The sequence below is a fragment of the Scyliorhinus canicula genome, chromosome 1, assembly GCF_902713615.1.
Source record: "Scyliorhinus canicula chromosome 1, sScyCan1.1, whole genome shotgun sequence".
Classification (NCBI taxonomy): domain Eukaryota; kingdom Metazoa; phylum Chordata; class Chondrichthyes; order Carcharhiniformes; family Scyliorhinidae; genus Scyliorhinus; species Scyliorhinus canicula.
Window position 1 is genome coordinate 106,202,835 of NC_052146.1, and position 15,157 is coordinate 106,217,991.

A 15,157-nucleotide genomic window follows, 5' to 3' on the forward strand; every position below is an offset into this window, starting at 1 on the left:
CATCTGTGAACATGTCCCTTAGATGTGGGGCCAGGGCCGGCGCAAACTTTTTCTAGAAGTCCACCAGGAACCTGTTGGCTCCTGGCGCTTTCCCCTCCTGCATGGTGCTGATGCTCTCCAGGATTTATCCCAGATCTATTGGTGCTTCCAGCTCCCCCGTCTGTTTCCCCCCAGAACTGGTATTTCCAGTCCGCCGAGGAACTGTTTCATACCTGTGTCGGGGGGCTCGGAGGTGTACAGTCCCCGTTAGACGGTCTCAAATGCTGGATTGATCTCTTTGTTCCGCTACCAGTCTGCCTCTGTCATCCCTGTGCATTTCCCTTGTGACTGCCTGCTTTCTTAGATGGTGAGCCAGTAGGCGGCCAGCCATTTCCCCTTGTTCGTAGAAGTTGCCCCGCGTCTGGTGGAGTTGGTGCACTGCTTTCCTCCTGGAGAACAGGTTAAAGTCTATTTATAGCTTTTTCCTCTTCGCCAGCAGCTCTATGTTGGGCCCTCGGAGTACTTTCTGTCGACCTCCAAGATAGAGTTGATCAGCTGTTGCCTGGTCGCCCTCTCTTCCCTGTCTCTATGTGCCTTGTGGCTTTGATTTCCCCTCTGATTACAGCCTTTAGTGCCTCCCAGAACGTGGAAGGTGAGACCTCCCTGTTCCGATTACCATTCACATAGTCGCCTGCGATGTTTCCTGGCAGAAGTCCTTGTCGGCCAAGACGTCTGTGTCCAGTTTCCATGTGGGGTGCTGGGCGCGGCCTGTCTCCAACCTTATCCCCACAGTGTGGAGTGTGTTTGGAGATGACTACCGCGTACTATTCCACTCGTACAATTCCTGGAAGCACCGATTTCCCCTCTGCAAACAAGTCTATAAAGGTGTATACCTTGTACACTTGTGAAAAGAATGGGAATTCCTTTTCCCCCGGGTGTAGGAACCTCCATGGGTCCAGCTCCGCCATCTGCTCCTAAATGCTCCCAGTTCCTTAGCCATGTCTGCCTTTTTCCCCGTTCAGGGGTTCTATTGGTCGGTCAACGGGTCCTGTATGCAGTTAAAGTCGCCTCCCATTATCAGTCGGTGTGTGTCGATGTTGGGGATTTCCGCCATGGTCCTTTATATAAATTCTGTATCCTCCAGGACACCGCTGACCATGATATACCATCACCCTTGGGTCCATAACCGTCCTAGTCTCTGTAAATCTCGTCCTCTTGCTGATCAGTATGGCTACTCCCCTTGTCCCATGGCATGAATGGTGCGTCTGTCCCACCCAGCCCTTCCTTACCAGTAGTCTGTTCGTCTCCCTCCGGTATATCTCCTGCAGGTAGACTATGTCAGCCTTTAGGCTTCTCAGATGGGCGAAGACTCTGGATCTGGGTGCTGAGACCCTTTACATTCCAGGTGACTATCCTGGTGGGAGGTTTTGTCCTCCTGTTCCTGCAGGATCAACCATACTTGCCTGTTGGGTGTGCCCCTACACTCCGGGGTTCCCTTTGTTAGGGGGCCTTCCAAAATGGCCACAGTCTCTGTTCTCACCATGAGGTTGGGCTCCTGCGCTCCGGGCTTTCCCTTTCTCCAGGGGGCATCCAACATGACCACCAACTATGTGCACGCCACGTGGGTGCTCCCCTGCACTCTGGAGTCTCCCTTTGTTTAGGGACCCTTCAAAGTGTCTGCTTGCGGCGCCATCTTGATTTCTCGGCCTGTTCCATGCCTGTCGAGGCCTGTGTCTGTCTTGCTGTCAACCCTTTCCTATCTTTCTGACCCCTGTCTGTTCTGTGAGTTCCCCCTGTCCCTGATCCCCTCCCCTCCTTGCCCCCCTCCTGTATTCTCCTTCCTTCTCTGCCGGGGTGCCAACGCAGTGTTGCTTCCCCTGGTATGTAACCCAGAGTCTGGCTGAACCTCACCCCATTCTTGTAGAGTGCCGAATTTGCCCTATTGAACTCTGTCCTCTTTTTACAATGTCCAATGTCCCTGTAAACCTGATTCTATGTCCTTCCCATGAGCACGACTTTGTTTGTCTGGCCCCCTCAGGATCCTTTTCCGGTCCTGGTACCGGCACAACTTTGCGATTATCGCTCTCGGCTGCTCCCCAGTTTTTGGTTTTGGTCGGAGCGACCTATGTGCTCTGTCGAGTTCTGGGGGACTGAGGAAGCTGTCTCTCCTGACTAGGTTGCCCAGTATTTGGGCAATGTAGTCCATTGGTCCCCTCCCTCAATGCCCTCTGGTAAGCCCACAATATGGATTTTTTTGCCTTTGGGACCTGTTTTCCTGGATCTCGGCCTTCTCCTGGGCCGCTACCAACCTCCTCACCTCTGCCTCCGATGACACCCTTTCCAGGTCCAGGATTGCCCTTTCCTGGGCCTCCACCATCTTTCCCAGGCCGTCCATTGTGCACTGGGGAGAGGCCATCGCTTCCATCCACAGCTCCTTCACCACCACCTGGAACTCCATTTTAATCGCCTTCCACATGGCGTCCAGTTCCTTTTTTAGGAAACTCTTCCATCCGTCCCCTGGTGTGGGGGAGGAGATGTCACCGTTCGCTCTTGTTCCACCGTCTGGGACGCGGTCTTCCATGCTCCTGTTTTATGGGTCCGCTGGTCTGTCCGCCTGTTGCTCTTGCCCCTTTCCGCCACTTCTGCCTTCTCGTCGGCTCTTTGAACTGCTGTTTGCCGGCATCATCTTCTGTTGTTGTTCGCCCCGTCTGGGTTTGGGAGAGTTGTGGGTGGCTTTTTGAGCCAGAAATCTCAAAACATTCATTATTTGGGTCTGGTTGGGAGGAGAGCCACCTGATGTGCGTCCGCTCAGCACATCACTGCCACCGGAAGTCCCTTAAAACTGTTTTTTAAGCTACTTTAATGTGTGATATTGTAAAGTAAAAAGAAGACACCACTTTCAGGTTAATGAGGCTGTTTATTTCAAACAAAAAAGAAATAATGTACCTCTGGGATCTCTGGTTCATCGTTATCTCTTGGTTTTTGTATTTTGTACCTGTTGTACCAATGTAAAATAAATAACTCCGTTAAAATACTGTATGCACTATTGGGCTTCACACAACAGGAAGGATCTTAAGGCTTTTGCTAAAGCACAAGCAGATTTGCTGATATGAGAAAATGCAGATTAGAAAATACTTAAAATTGGGTCTTTTTTTCATCAAAATGATACAGACTGTGGAGCAGTGTGGTCAAAGTGAAATTAATAAAGAACTGGGTGGCTAGATTGAAGTAAACCCCTTTCTGAAGATGAGGGATCCAGAACACAGAATTAGAGGTACAAATTGTAACAGATTTAGAACTGTACCTTACACAAAATGTGTGACATTTTGTACTCCTTTATGCTGTTGCCTTCAGAAACCATGGTGGTCAGATTGTGTAGCCTTTTGGAATGGCATTCAATCACCTTGCTAATGGTCATTAGCCATGTTGGAGCAGTTAACAAGAGGAACCTGTGAAGCTATCATCCTCTCTGGAGCTTGGATCAAATCACTCTTTGTTTTTGGCTAATGCTTCTTGAAACAACTTCCAATCCGTGAACTGAACATTGTGATGAACAGAAGTGTTTTAATCTGATAATGTCTTTACAGTTAACCCACCAATGTTACTGAGAAAAATGCTGGGCTTACACTCAATACTGGGCTTATGTGTGGGGCACGAGCAGTGTTATAAAATGTTTTTTAATCTTGCGCCCGCTCTCTTCCCTGTTTTTCAACAAAGTTGAATAGGGAAGTGAGAGTTGTAAACTTCCATCATTTCTGTAAACCAAATGACTGGAACTACAAAAAAATAGGTACTTGTTAACTTCCCTTCACTCTTGCTTCAGGAAACATTCTCTCCAAAAGCCCAGCTGTATTGTGGAAAGCAACTTGATGTTCAGCCTGTGATTCTGTGGATTAATGTAGTATGCCATCAAATATGTCAAAATATGAAACTGGAAAGGGGTTAGGATATTAATCTGTATGAGAACTTCTTGTAGAGTTCACTAATCTTCTACTTCTCAATAGTAAAGCCATAACTTAAGCAAATAAATATTCAATCATAAAGTAGCTATGCAGTGTTGGAGCTTGTTGGGTTATAACACCCAAATGTACGGTTTCCAAGTTCTTTCACACTTGGTATTGCCTCTTTTGACTATTATTGTTTATAAAGATGATTGCAAGCACTTAATCATTTGTATAAATAATCCCAGCATGTCCCATGGGTGTTCTGCCAGTCCACTTAAAGTCCTTCTATTCTCAAGTACACTGTGCCAATTTATAACTCTGAACTGATCTCAAAAGGATGGATTTTTCCACATTTTAGCAGCTCTTGTATAGTTGCTGGCCTCATTGTAGTGTTAGAGTTCATAAATATGATGAGCAAATCAGCCAACATACATATTTGTATTAGCACAGTGACCCATTGCTGAATGTCGTCACTTGAAGTGAGAGTTCAGTGAATTTAATTTAAACTCTGCTGAAGGATTTTCAAACGATTTTTTCTCTGAAGAGAGACAAGAGATAGTTGCCTGACCTAAGACTTTACTTCGATGCTTAAAAGGAATATATTCTATGAGTTCCATGACTTTGATCTTTCTGATGAGCCAAACCAAGATCTCCAGTGTTGCTGTTCATTATGTTGCCTGGGTCGTCTTCATTTATTTGTACATCACCTGTGCATCTGCCATATGTGCACAGATTTGCTTCCAGCTGCTCATTTGCATTCAGAGTGAATGCGATTTCAGTGAACATTTATTGATTTGTGAAAAACGAGGAATGTTCACTTAAAATAGCATAGATATGACTCTTATCGTGTTGAAAGTTTAGTCACCCGGATTAAATTATTTTTATGAAAAGGATGTGGTGGGGATCAGGGGCTATGGGGAGAAGGCAGGGGAATGGGGATGAGAAAATATCAGCCATGATTGAATGGCGTGGCAGACTTGTTGGGCCGAGTGGCCTAATTCTGCTCCTATGTCTTATGGTCTTATTATTTAAGTAAAGAAATCCAAAGTGACTGGTATTTTACAATTGGGGAATTTGTTTTAATTCTCTTTGGTCATTAGTTTATTGCCCTATTGTGTTTCTCCTCTTCTTGGATCCAAGTGTTGTGTTGGGGGTTTGTCAGTGTGAGTGCTAACTGGTGTCTGCTTTTCCATCATCTTCCCCGTCTTTCAGTCTTTAAAGGTTTAAAACTGCGCTGGTCAGTCCTTTGAACATCCAGAAGACAGAAGTTTACAAATTGGGGTGTGCAGGTCTTGAGACATCTGTAGATGTGTAAAACATATACTGTGAACACAGTGCCATGAGTATTCTACATCCTCTAACTATTCCAGATTTGTTGATTTACTTGTGTATTTTATCTTGCATCCAAGACAATGTTTAGATACTTGGACAGTAAGAAATCCTCTTCTGAGAACGTCACTTTAAAAGTCACTTTAACACCAGCTTTCAAGCACAGAGTCTCAATCTATGCAGATGATCTGCTCCTCTACATCTCGGACCCACAAAGCAGCATGGACGGAATCATAGCGCTCTTGAAAGAGTTTGGAGCCTTCTCGGGTAACAAACTCAACATGAGCAAAAGCGAGATCTTCCCAGTACACCCGCAAGGGGGGGGGGGGGGGGGGGGATCGCAACACTGGACGAACTGACAGAGAAATTTCGGCTAGCCGGGGGGAACGAGCTACGGTACCTGCAGCACAAAAACTTCTTACGAAAGGAGACAAGGACGTACCCACAACCGCCACGACAGACACTACTGGAAGACCTACTGGACGCAAGTATCCTAGAGAAAGGGAACTGTAGCGACATGTATGACCGACTGGTAGAAAGGGACGACACCGTACTGGACGCAACAAGAATGAAATGGGAGGATGACCTGGTGATTGAGAGAGGGTGGGGACTCTGGAGCGAAGCACTGCATAGGGTCAACTCCACCTCCACGTGCGCAAGGCTCAGCCTGACGCAACTAAAAGTGGTACATCGAGCCCACTTAACAAGAAACCGTATGAGTAGGTTCTTCCCGGAGGTGGAGGACAGATGTGAACGGTGCCAAAGAGGTCCGGCCAACCACGCCCACATGCTCTGGTCTTGCCCCAGACTTGTGGCGTACTGGACAGCCTTCTTCGAGGCTATGTCCAAAGTGGTGGGGGTGAGGGTGGAGCCATGCCCGATAGTGGCGGTCTTCAGGGTTTCAGACCTGCCAGATCTATTCCTGGGGAGGAGGGCGGACGCCCTTGCCTTTGCCTCCCTGATCGCCCGCCGTAGAATCCTGTTTGGCTGGCGGTCAGCAGCACCGCCCAGAGCTGCAGACTGGCTGTCCGACCTCTCGGAATCTCTCCAAATGGAGAAAATCAAATTCGCCATCCGAGGGTCAGACGACGGCTTCCACAGAACGTGGGAGCCATTCATGCAATTGTTCCGGGACCTGTTTGTGGCCAACGAACAAGAGGAAGAATAGTCGGGTGGCTAAGAATCAGGGGAAAATGGACGGGAATCGGGGGAAGGTAGCGGGGGGGGGGCACGGGTTCGTTGTGGGGGTTTGTTCGCATGGTTTTACGCTTATTTCTTTTTCTTGTTACATAGAGTAACATAGAACAGTACAGCACAGAACAGGCCCTTCGGCCCTCGATGTTGTGCCGAGCAATGATCACCCTACTCAAACCCATGTATCCACCCTATACCCGTAACCCAACAACCCCCCCCTTAACCTTACTTTTTAGGACACTACAGGCAATTTAGAATGGCCAATCCACCTAACCCGCACATCTTTGGACTGTGGGAGGAAACCGGAGCACCCGGAGGAAACCCACGTACACACGGGGAGGGCGTGCAGACTCCGCACAGACAGTGACCCAGCCGGGAATCGAACCTGGGACGATATATTACCAAAGAGGGTAATATAACAGGAGCCACTCAATAGGGCCATTCACCTGATCTAATTTTACTCACTGTAGGACCAGAGTGCTGGAGCCAATGATAGAATTGTTAATACCACCTCGGCTGAGAATCAACCTTAAAACGGTCGGCTCTGGATTTAGAACATAAGAAACAGGATCAGGGTCATAGAATCAGAGAATGGTTACAGCACAGGAGGTGGTCGTTCAGCCCATTGTGTTTGTGCTAGCTATCTGCAAGAACTCAACCAGTCCCATTCCCCAATCCTTTCTCCGTAGCCCTGCAAATATTCTGGCTTTGTCAAATTATTCAATTTCCTCTCGAGAATCCTGACTGAATCTGCCTTCCACCACATTTTAAGGCAGTGCATTCCAAATCCTAATCACTCAATGTGAAAAAGTTTCCCTTCATGTCACTTTGGTTCTTTTGCCAAGCACCTTAAATCCATGTTCGCTGGTTCTTGACCCGTCTGTAATGGGAATAATTTCTCCCAACCAGATCCCTCATGATTTGAATACCTCTAGCAAAGCTCTTCTCACTCCCTTCCTAGAGAATAATCCCAACTTCTCGATTGATCCCCACAACTGCAGTTCCTCATCCCTCAAACAATCCCCATATATCTTACCCGAATCCTCTCCAATGCCTTCACATTCTTCCGAAGTGTCCAGAATTCAGTATTGCTGATGCCGAACTAGTATTTTTATAAAAGCAATTTATTGTTTTTGTATTGGAGGGGAGGGGTTACTGTTTTTCTCTGTTGTGATAAAAATTTGTTGTTGAAAACTTGGAATAAAAATTATTCCAAAAAAAAAAAGGAAGGACAAAGCCGCAAGCGACAGTCTGATGGCAAGCTAAGGCCCAAAACCAAATTGTAAACAAATGCCTATAGACATGTGCCTCGGCCATATTGGGGAATGTAAAATATGTATGCCGGTTAAAGGGGGCGGCCACAGTTGTTATTATGAAGATGCTTACCTGTAAATATACATGTCAATTTTTGCGTGTTTTTTTTCTAATAATTTGTTGGATATAAAATATTAAAACTCAATAAAAAAACATTTCCAAAAAAAAACACTAGCTTTCGGAGCACTGCTCCTTCCTCAGGTGAATGAAGAGTTATGTTGAGGTCATTCACCTGAGGAAGAAGCAGTGCTCTGAAAGCTAGAGTTTGAAACAAACCTGTTGGACTTTAACCTGGTGTTGTAAGATTTACTGTGCTCACCCCAGTCCAACGTCGGCATCTCCACATCATAGATACTTGGAAGTTAAGATGGTAGTGATAGTTTATGAATCTTTGTGAATTGTGCATTGAAGTCGCTGCAAATATTATTCTGGGGAACAACTTTGGAAAAAAATTGCCAACTGCAGTGGACTCTCATTAGTGTTCTGCAAGAGAAATAACATTAAAAGTCAGGCAAATTCTAATAGTAGAATTCTGATGACCCCCATGGACCCTTCCCTGGTCCCTGTCAAAGGTGCCATAATATTTTGTAAATAAATCCCTGGGATTGTAGGGGTTTTACGATCAGTACAGTTGGGCAGTAATGTGGTGAATCTTTGAAAGGAACTGATTGAACTTTTCTGATTGAACTTCTCCTTTTATAACGAAATGTAATTCTCAACAGCTGATTCAAGTCAATTGGACGGTGTTCCCATTTGTGTCATTGCTGTAAAAAGTGTTGTGCAGTAATCTATTGTTCACTTGCGCTTTGAGGCATGTCAGAATCAATCTTTCTTTTTAACCTTACTAGTTCAAGCAGTTGGTGCACAAACAAACAATGAAACTATTTGCCGAACTAGAAATTAAAAGGAAGGAGCGTGAAGCCAAGGACATGCACGAGAGGTATATGGAATGATCTTAAAACCTATTGTACCATTCATTCTGCTTTTGATCTCCCTCCACCACGCACAACAATGCCTATTATAAATGGGGAGTCAATTTTTGATGAGGAAAATAAGCTGTGATAGTCTGCTCTTAATTCAAAGCAATTTTAATTATCCAATACTTGAGAACTTTGCACCAAATACTGATCACCCCAATACTCTGTTAAATTTCGGCTCCTGTTCTGAGAACGTCACTTAAAAAAAAAAAGACTTCTTATCCTCATTTTCAAATCCCTCCATGGACTCCCCTCTATCTCTGTAACTTCCTACAACCCTCGAACCTCCCAAGATATCTGTGCTTTTCTGATTCTTACCTCTTGCTCATCCCCAATTTCTGTTGGTCACCCATTGTCCATACCTTGTGCTGCCTGGGCCATGAAGCTCAGAAATTTCCTCCCTTTATCTCTCTGCCTCTCAAGTGTTCTAAAGGAATTAGTTCTTTCATAAGTTTTTGGCCATCTATCTGTGCTAATATCTCCTTAAGTGGCTCAATGTCATTTCATTTAATAGCCCATCTATGAAGTGTCTTGGGATGTCTTGCTATATTATAGATGCTTTATTAATGTAAATTGTTAATTTATACTTTGCCATTCTAAGTATCTGTTCATTCAAATGTATTTGGTTCAAACATTAATTCAAATTTTCAGTCTTTTATTGTGGCCTTATTTTCTTTCCAAAGAGGTCTTTCCAAAGGCCATTTACCTATTGTAATTTATTCATCAAACCTCTTCCCGACACTCCCTTCCACATTCTCAAGTTTACACCATTTTCAAAATTCCCTGGGGTGTGGTTCTTTGGATTTTAGCTATCTGTCAGCTATTTTAGCCAAATGCCACTCTTCATTTATGAGCTATGCCTGTGTACAATTGGCTTTTTTATACCCCGCAACAAGTTTGGGGTTGGGTCCAAGTGTGGGGTGTGAAAATTATAACCAGCTCTGTTATCACTCATGTTTGGTTTACCAGCAGGTAGTAATTTAGTAAAGGGGAGACTGGTTTTGTGGGCCTCCAGATAGCAGATCAGCTCTTCAATCCTAGGGCAACAAGTAAAGGGGGCCTCCCAGGCTGTGCAAGTTTGAAACGCCCTTAATTCACTGGGTTTTTAAAAAGACCCACAATCCATGTACAAATAAAACAATTGCGATAGCTGAATGCTCATCTAAGAGCACATTTTCACATGCTGTCCATTCTTCTTAATCCAGGAAACGGCAAAGGGAGGAAGAGATTGAGCAGGAAGAGAAAGCAAAACGTGATAAAGAGTGGCAGAAAAACTTTGAGGTTTGTGAAATTCTAATTTACCAATTTCTAATATTCTTGTCATGTTTTGAGTGGCTTGTGGAATACTGAACAATGGTTATGATTCTTCAGTCATATTGAATATGGTTTCCTTCTGAAAAGCCAATTTATTTTATGAACTACCTTGACACTGAGATGCCCAGTGAGTGATTCAGAATAGTCAACTTGATAGTATGCCTTGAAGGGCAGCACGGTAGCATGGTGGTTAGCGTAAATGCTTCACAGCTCCAGGGTCCCAGGTTTGATTCCCGGCTGGGTCACTGTCTGTGTGGAGTCTGCACGTCCTCCCCGTGTGTGCGTGGGTTTCCTCCGGGTGCTCTGGTTTCCTCCCACAGTCGAAAGATGTGCGGGTTAGGTGGATTGGCCATGCTAAATTGCCCGTAGTGTCCTAAAAAAAGTACGGTTAAGGGGGGGGGTTGTTGGGTTACGGGTATAGGGTGGATACGTGGGTTTGAGTAGTGTGATCATTGCTCGGCACAACATCGAGGGCCGAAGGGCCTGTTCTGTGCTGTACTGTTCTATGTTCTATGAAACAGTCATAAAAATAATCTGTTTCAGATTCTAAATTACAAAGAACTGTGGATTCTAATTAGAAAACATGGAATATCCGCTCCAAATCTAGGTCATATTTTCTCATGAGCTTTTTAAAATGACAGTTATATGCGAAGCAAATATAAATACAGAAATATATCTCATTGGGGACGGCATGGTGGAACTGGTTGGCACTGCTGCCTCACAGCGCCAGGGATCCGGGTTCAATTCCGACCTTGGGTGACTGTCTGTGGAATTTGCACTTTCTTCCTTTTGTCTGTGTGGGTTTCCTCTGGGTGCTCCGGTTTCCTCCACAGTCCAAAGGTGTGCAGGTTAGGAGAATTGGCTATGCTTAAATTGCCCTGTAGGTTTGGTTACACATCTATTGTACTACTTTACATGTTGATAGGGTTACTCCTTGGATATTCCAGATGGCACACAGGAGTGGAGGATAAGGGAAAGAATGGGAGGTCCCACCCATACTCTGAAATAGTGATTGGTTCTGGTCGCATGGACCCTTCTGTGCAATGATCAGTGTGAAATCCCCTGAGGTTTTATTGAATGGGAAGTGAGCCTATGCCTTCTGGTGCTTGCCTTGTCCCAGACTCGTCCTGTGTGCCACTGATTCAGATTTTCAAATGCCTTCTTGTTATGGAAGTCAGTTGTAGCATTGTTCGAGACCAAGCTCCCTCTAATCTGCTGTACTAATGTGCCCTCAGTCTTCAGAAGATCATTTTCTACTGCATCTGTACAAAATTTTCATCTTTTGCAATCATCATCTTTCTAACTTTTTTGAGTAAATTTGTAGTTCTGTGACACTTTTTATGGAAATTTTTATTGTGGGATGTTTTCAGTCGAAATTGATTGAAACTATGGAAAACTATCTTGCTCCTTTGACTCCACCGTTATTTTTTTTTCTGATTTAGTTCCTGAAATTCTGTAAATTTAATGTTGGATATTTGATTTTTTTTATATGGAGTTTTTTTGAAATGTGCAAAATACCTCCATGATTAATATTGTTATGTCACTGGGACGTGCGTTTCTGTAGAGGGTACTTAACAGTAATTTGGTATGCTGGGGGTTGGTTATTGGTTTCACGCAGTGGAGGTGGGGTGTGCTAGAACTGTTTGAAAATCAGGTTGAAGTGATGATTCCAGAGTCTTTTAAAATAATTGTGCTGACTCCACATTGTTTTTTCCCTATCGCATTTTGGTCTCCATGCAGTAAATTACCCTGGTGACAATATTTGATTGTTTTTTTTTCTGCCCATTGGTTGAATACATTGCTCCACAGCATCTTTGCTGGTGAATCTGATGTCTAAAGTTTGTGATTTAAGATCTCGTTTTGCTCTGTCATTTTTCCCAGCCAGAGATGGAAGTGCTTCAGATGGTGCGCCACATAATTAACAGGGAAGTTGAGGGGGTGAAGAGCCTGAAAATGTCCAAAGAACCCTACACGCTTCCGCTGGACCTAATGGCAAAACCTCATAAATGTCTTGTTGCTCTGTCTTCTGCCTGGCAGCAGGCCAAATGGATGGCCTGGTCAGTGGGTAGGAGGGAACACCAGTGGCAGGAGTCCACAGCCAGGACTGCCTCTAATGGGCAGGCAGGCCTGCAATTGGGGGTGGGGAAGGCTGAAAGCTTGGGCTAAGGTGAGCACCTGCTCCTCCTGGCCTAGTCTTCTGCCTCTCAGATACTTTGACACGCCAATATTCTCCTGCAGTAAAAGTGGCGAGTTGGGTTTATTGAGCACATTTCTCCTTTTATCTCTGACCCTTGGTCACTGTGTTGGGGGAATAAATATTGGGGCCAATAAGTTACTGAAGATCAGTGTTCCCATGTGAGAAAAGAGCTATTAAGGCTGCTGCTGCTCTAAGATCCACCTTCAAGATTTGTGCTTGCAATGCGAGCTGGAAGCTGCAACCAATTTAGGGTCCCAGAAGTAAACTGACAGTATTCTTCTCTCGATTGAAAACACTGGATGAACTTTGTCCTTGCCTAGTACTTTTTGGTGCCAGGTTTTGCACTGATTGAATGCAGTGCCCAGAACCCACCACATCCTCTCAACTGCAGAGCACAGTCCTCTACCACAGTGCTATTATAATAATTTTTCTCCCATATCTGACATCATTGTGGCCATTCTGAATCGTAACTTCTTCAATTCTGCATAGGCAGTCAGCCGTAGATGTTTACAGCATGGAAACCGGCCCTTTGATCCAGCTTGTCCATGCCGCCCAGTTTCTATCACTAAGGTTGTCCCACTGCCTGCATTTGGCCCATATCCCTCTATACCCACCCTGCCCATGTAACTACCTAACTGCTTTTTATAAGACAAAATCGTACCCTCCTCTACCATAGCCTCTGGCAGCTCGTTCCAGATTTTAACCACCTTCTGTGAAGAAATTTCCCCTCTGGTCTGTATCTCTCCCCTCTCACCTTAAACCTATGCCCTCTAGTTCTGGACTCCTCTACCTTTGGGAAAAGATGTCGACTATCTACCTTATTTATGCTTCTCGTTATTTTATAGACCTCTATAAGATCACCCCTAAGCCTCCGACGCTCCAGGGAAAAAAAGGCAGGCAGTACCTTTTGTAGATTTAAGAAAAGGTTGTTAATTTGCTGACGTAATAAGAAGTGACATTTGAAGAAAGAAATTACTGTACGTTTTATTTTAAAATGTCAGTCATTCTGTGTATGTGTTACCGCAGGAGAGCCGAGATGGCCGTGTTGACAGCTGGAGAAACTTCCAAGCCAATAAAAAAGGCAAGAAAGAAAAGAAACAGAGGAGTTTCCTCAAGCCACCAAAGGTTAAGATGGAACAGCGATAGGAGCCATCTGAAAATATTTTACGTAAAATAGGAAATCACAAACACAAACAACTATAGCAATGTTTACTCCAGAACATGTTCTTCGCTTAGGAGTAGTGTTTGCAGTTTAGTGGCAGAAATGTTTTTTTTCCTGTCCATTCTACTGACTCGTACATGTTGTCATAGCTTATACTATTTTTTAGTTTCACCCCTGATAACCTATGTAGCAGGGCTTCACTGCACCCTGATTCTAAACCAATATGATGTAAATGTACAGTATAAAAGAGGTTGAAAATGGCCTGATATCCTTTTGAAAACTTTTAATTTTTAAGCCCTGTAATTTAACGTTTTGTAACCTTTTTGTACTGTGAACAATTTGTCTATCTTTAGCCATCAAAGGTAATCATTAAAAGTGTTTGGAAAAAATGAAGTATGCATTTTCTATTTTCAAAGTTGATGGACTCCATGTATTGTTTGACTGGATTGATGCATCATTGTTTGAAGTATGTAGTGAATTTTGGCTTTGAAGTACACACTAAAGTTGAGCAACATTAAAATGCTTTCAATTTCAAACTCCTGGGGGAAAAAAATTGTAAAAATTAACGTTGAAAATGAGGTACTAATTCATAGATGGGAAAATGATTTTGCTAATTTTCACCCTTTCCTGTAAGTGCTATTTAATGTTGGGGCGGCAGTTTTAAAGATGGCAGCAATTACGCTTCACCACATGGTGTTGGTTATGGGTGGGCTGAGGACAATTCGTGGAATCATTCAATAGAGAGGTTAGCTTCTTATTGGATATTCTACAATCAATTCAAATTTTCTCCTATAACAAAGTCAAAGAATGGTGGAAATACTCAGCATATCTGACAGCATCTGTACAGAGCAACATTTCAGCTCAATAAATTTTCGTTCAGAACTCAAATCTCTCTCCTGTTTGTCCATAAAAAGTTCTGGTACTCCACCTGAAATTTTAATTAAAAAATGCTTGTAAAAGACTTGTGAATAAAACACAATTGAGTTCAGCCAATGTTGATTTCTGCTTCATTGCTTGATTTTTCCAGAACATGAAGTCTCCTTTGCTGCCCAAATATTACTGTTCTAATTACCATTACCCAATGATGTGGCAAGTTATCTTTCTTATCTCACTGTCTCCTTCTGTTTGCCACAAATCTCAATTTATATCTTGACCAAAATACTATTAATTTGTTTCTGGAAATTTGCACACCCATCAAGTAAGTAGTTGATGACAATGGGGTCTAAAATGCTGAATTTTCCTCCCGCTTTTCAACCTGTTGATGATTTAATGTCTATGGATCAATTACACTTGCATGAATGCCTGTCTCCAAGAAACTTGTTTGAAAACAAAAAACCTGGATTTTCTGTATCAAAATATAATTTTCCACGTTATCCCACCCATCTTATTTTTTATAATTTTCTGAGCGAATGGTAGCCCCTCCAAGCAAGAGTATGATTCTGTTGCCTTCAAAGTCGAGAAAACAACAATTTTGCATTTCATATAGCGCATGTAACACAGAAGAATACGCCAAATTTGACACTGCCACATGAGATGATAGGGAGTTTTAAGAGAGAGGTTTAAAGGCGAGTCTTAAAGATGGGAGAGGTTTAGGGACGGAATTCCAGGCTAGCGTCTTACAATTTTTAAATCTAGATCTGAGTTATAATATGCTTGACAATATCTTTTTAAAATAATTTTTATTCAAATTTTTCAACAACAAATTTTCTCCCAACAATAAAATAAACAAGGCATAGAAAAAACAGGA

At 43.6% G+C, this 15,157-nt stretch overlaps 1 protein-coding gene across 1 annotated transcript in view; it reads left to right on the plus strand.

Annotated features, from left to right (window-relative positions):
* Positions 1–14,398, plus strand: part of dnajc8 (DnaJ (Hsp40) homolog, subfamily C, member 8) — a 52,290-nt gene extending 37,892 nt beyond the window's left edge. The window contains exons 7-9 of the mRNA XM_038797081.1: positions 8,609–8,700; positions 9,943–10,018; positions 13,275–14,398. Of these exons, the coding sequence (XP_038653009.1) occupies positions 8,609–8,700; positions 9,943–10,018; positions 13,275–13,394 (288 nt within the window). The 3' untranslated portion in view covers positions 13,395–14,398. The remainder of the gene's footprint in view (positions 1–8,608; positions 8,701–9,942; positions 10,019–13,274) is intronic.
* The last annotated feature ends 759 nt before the right edge of the window (positions 14,399–15,157 follow it).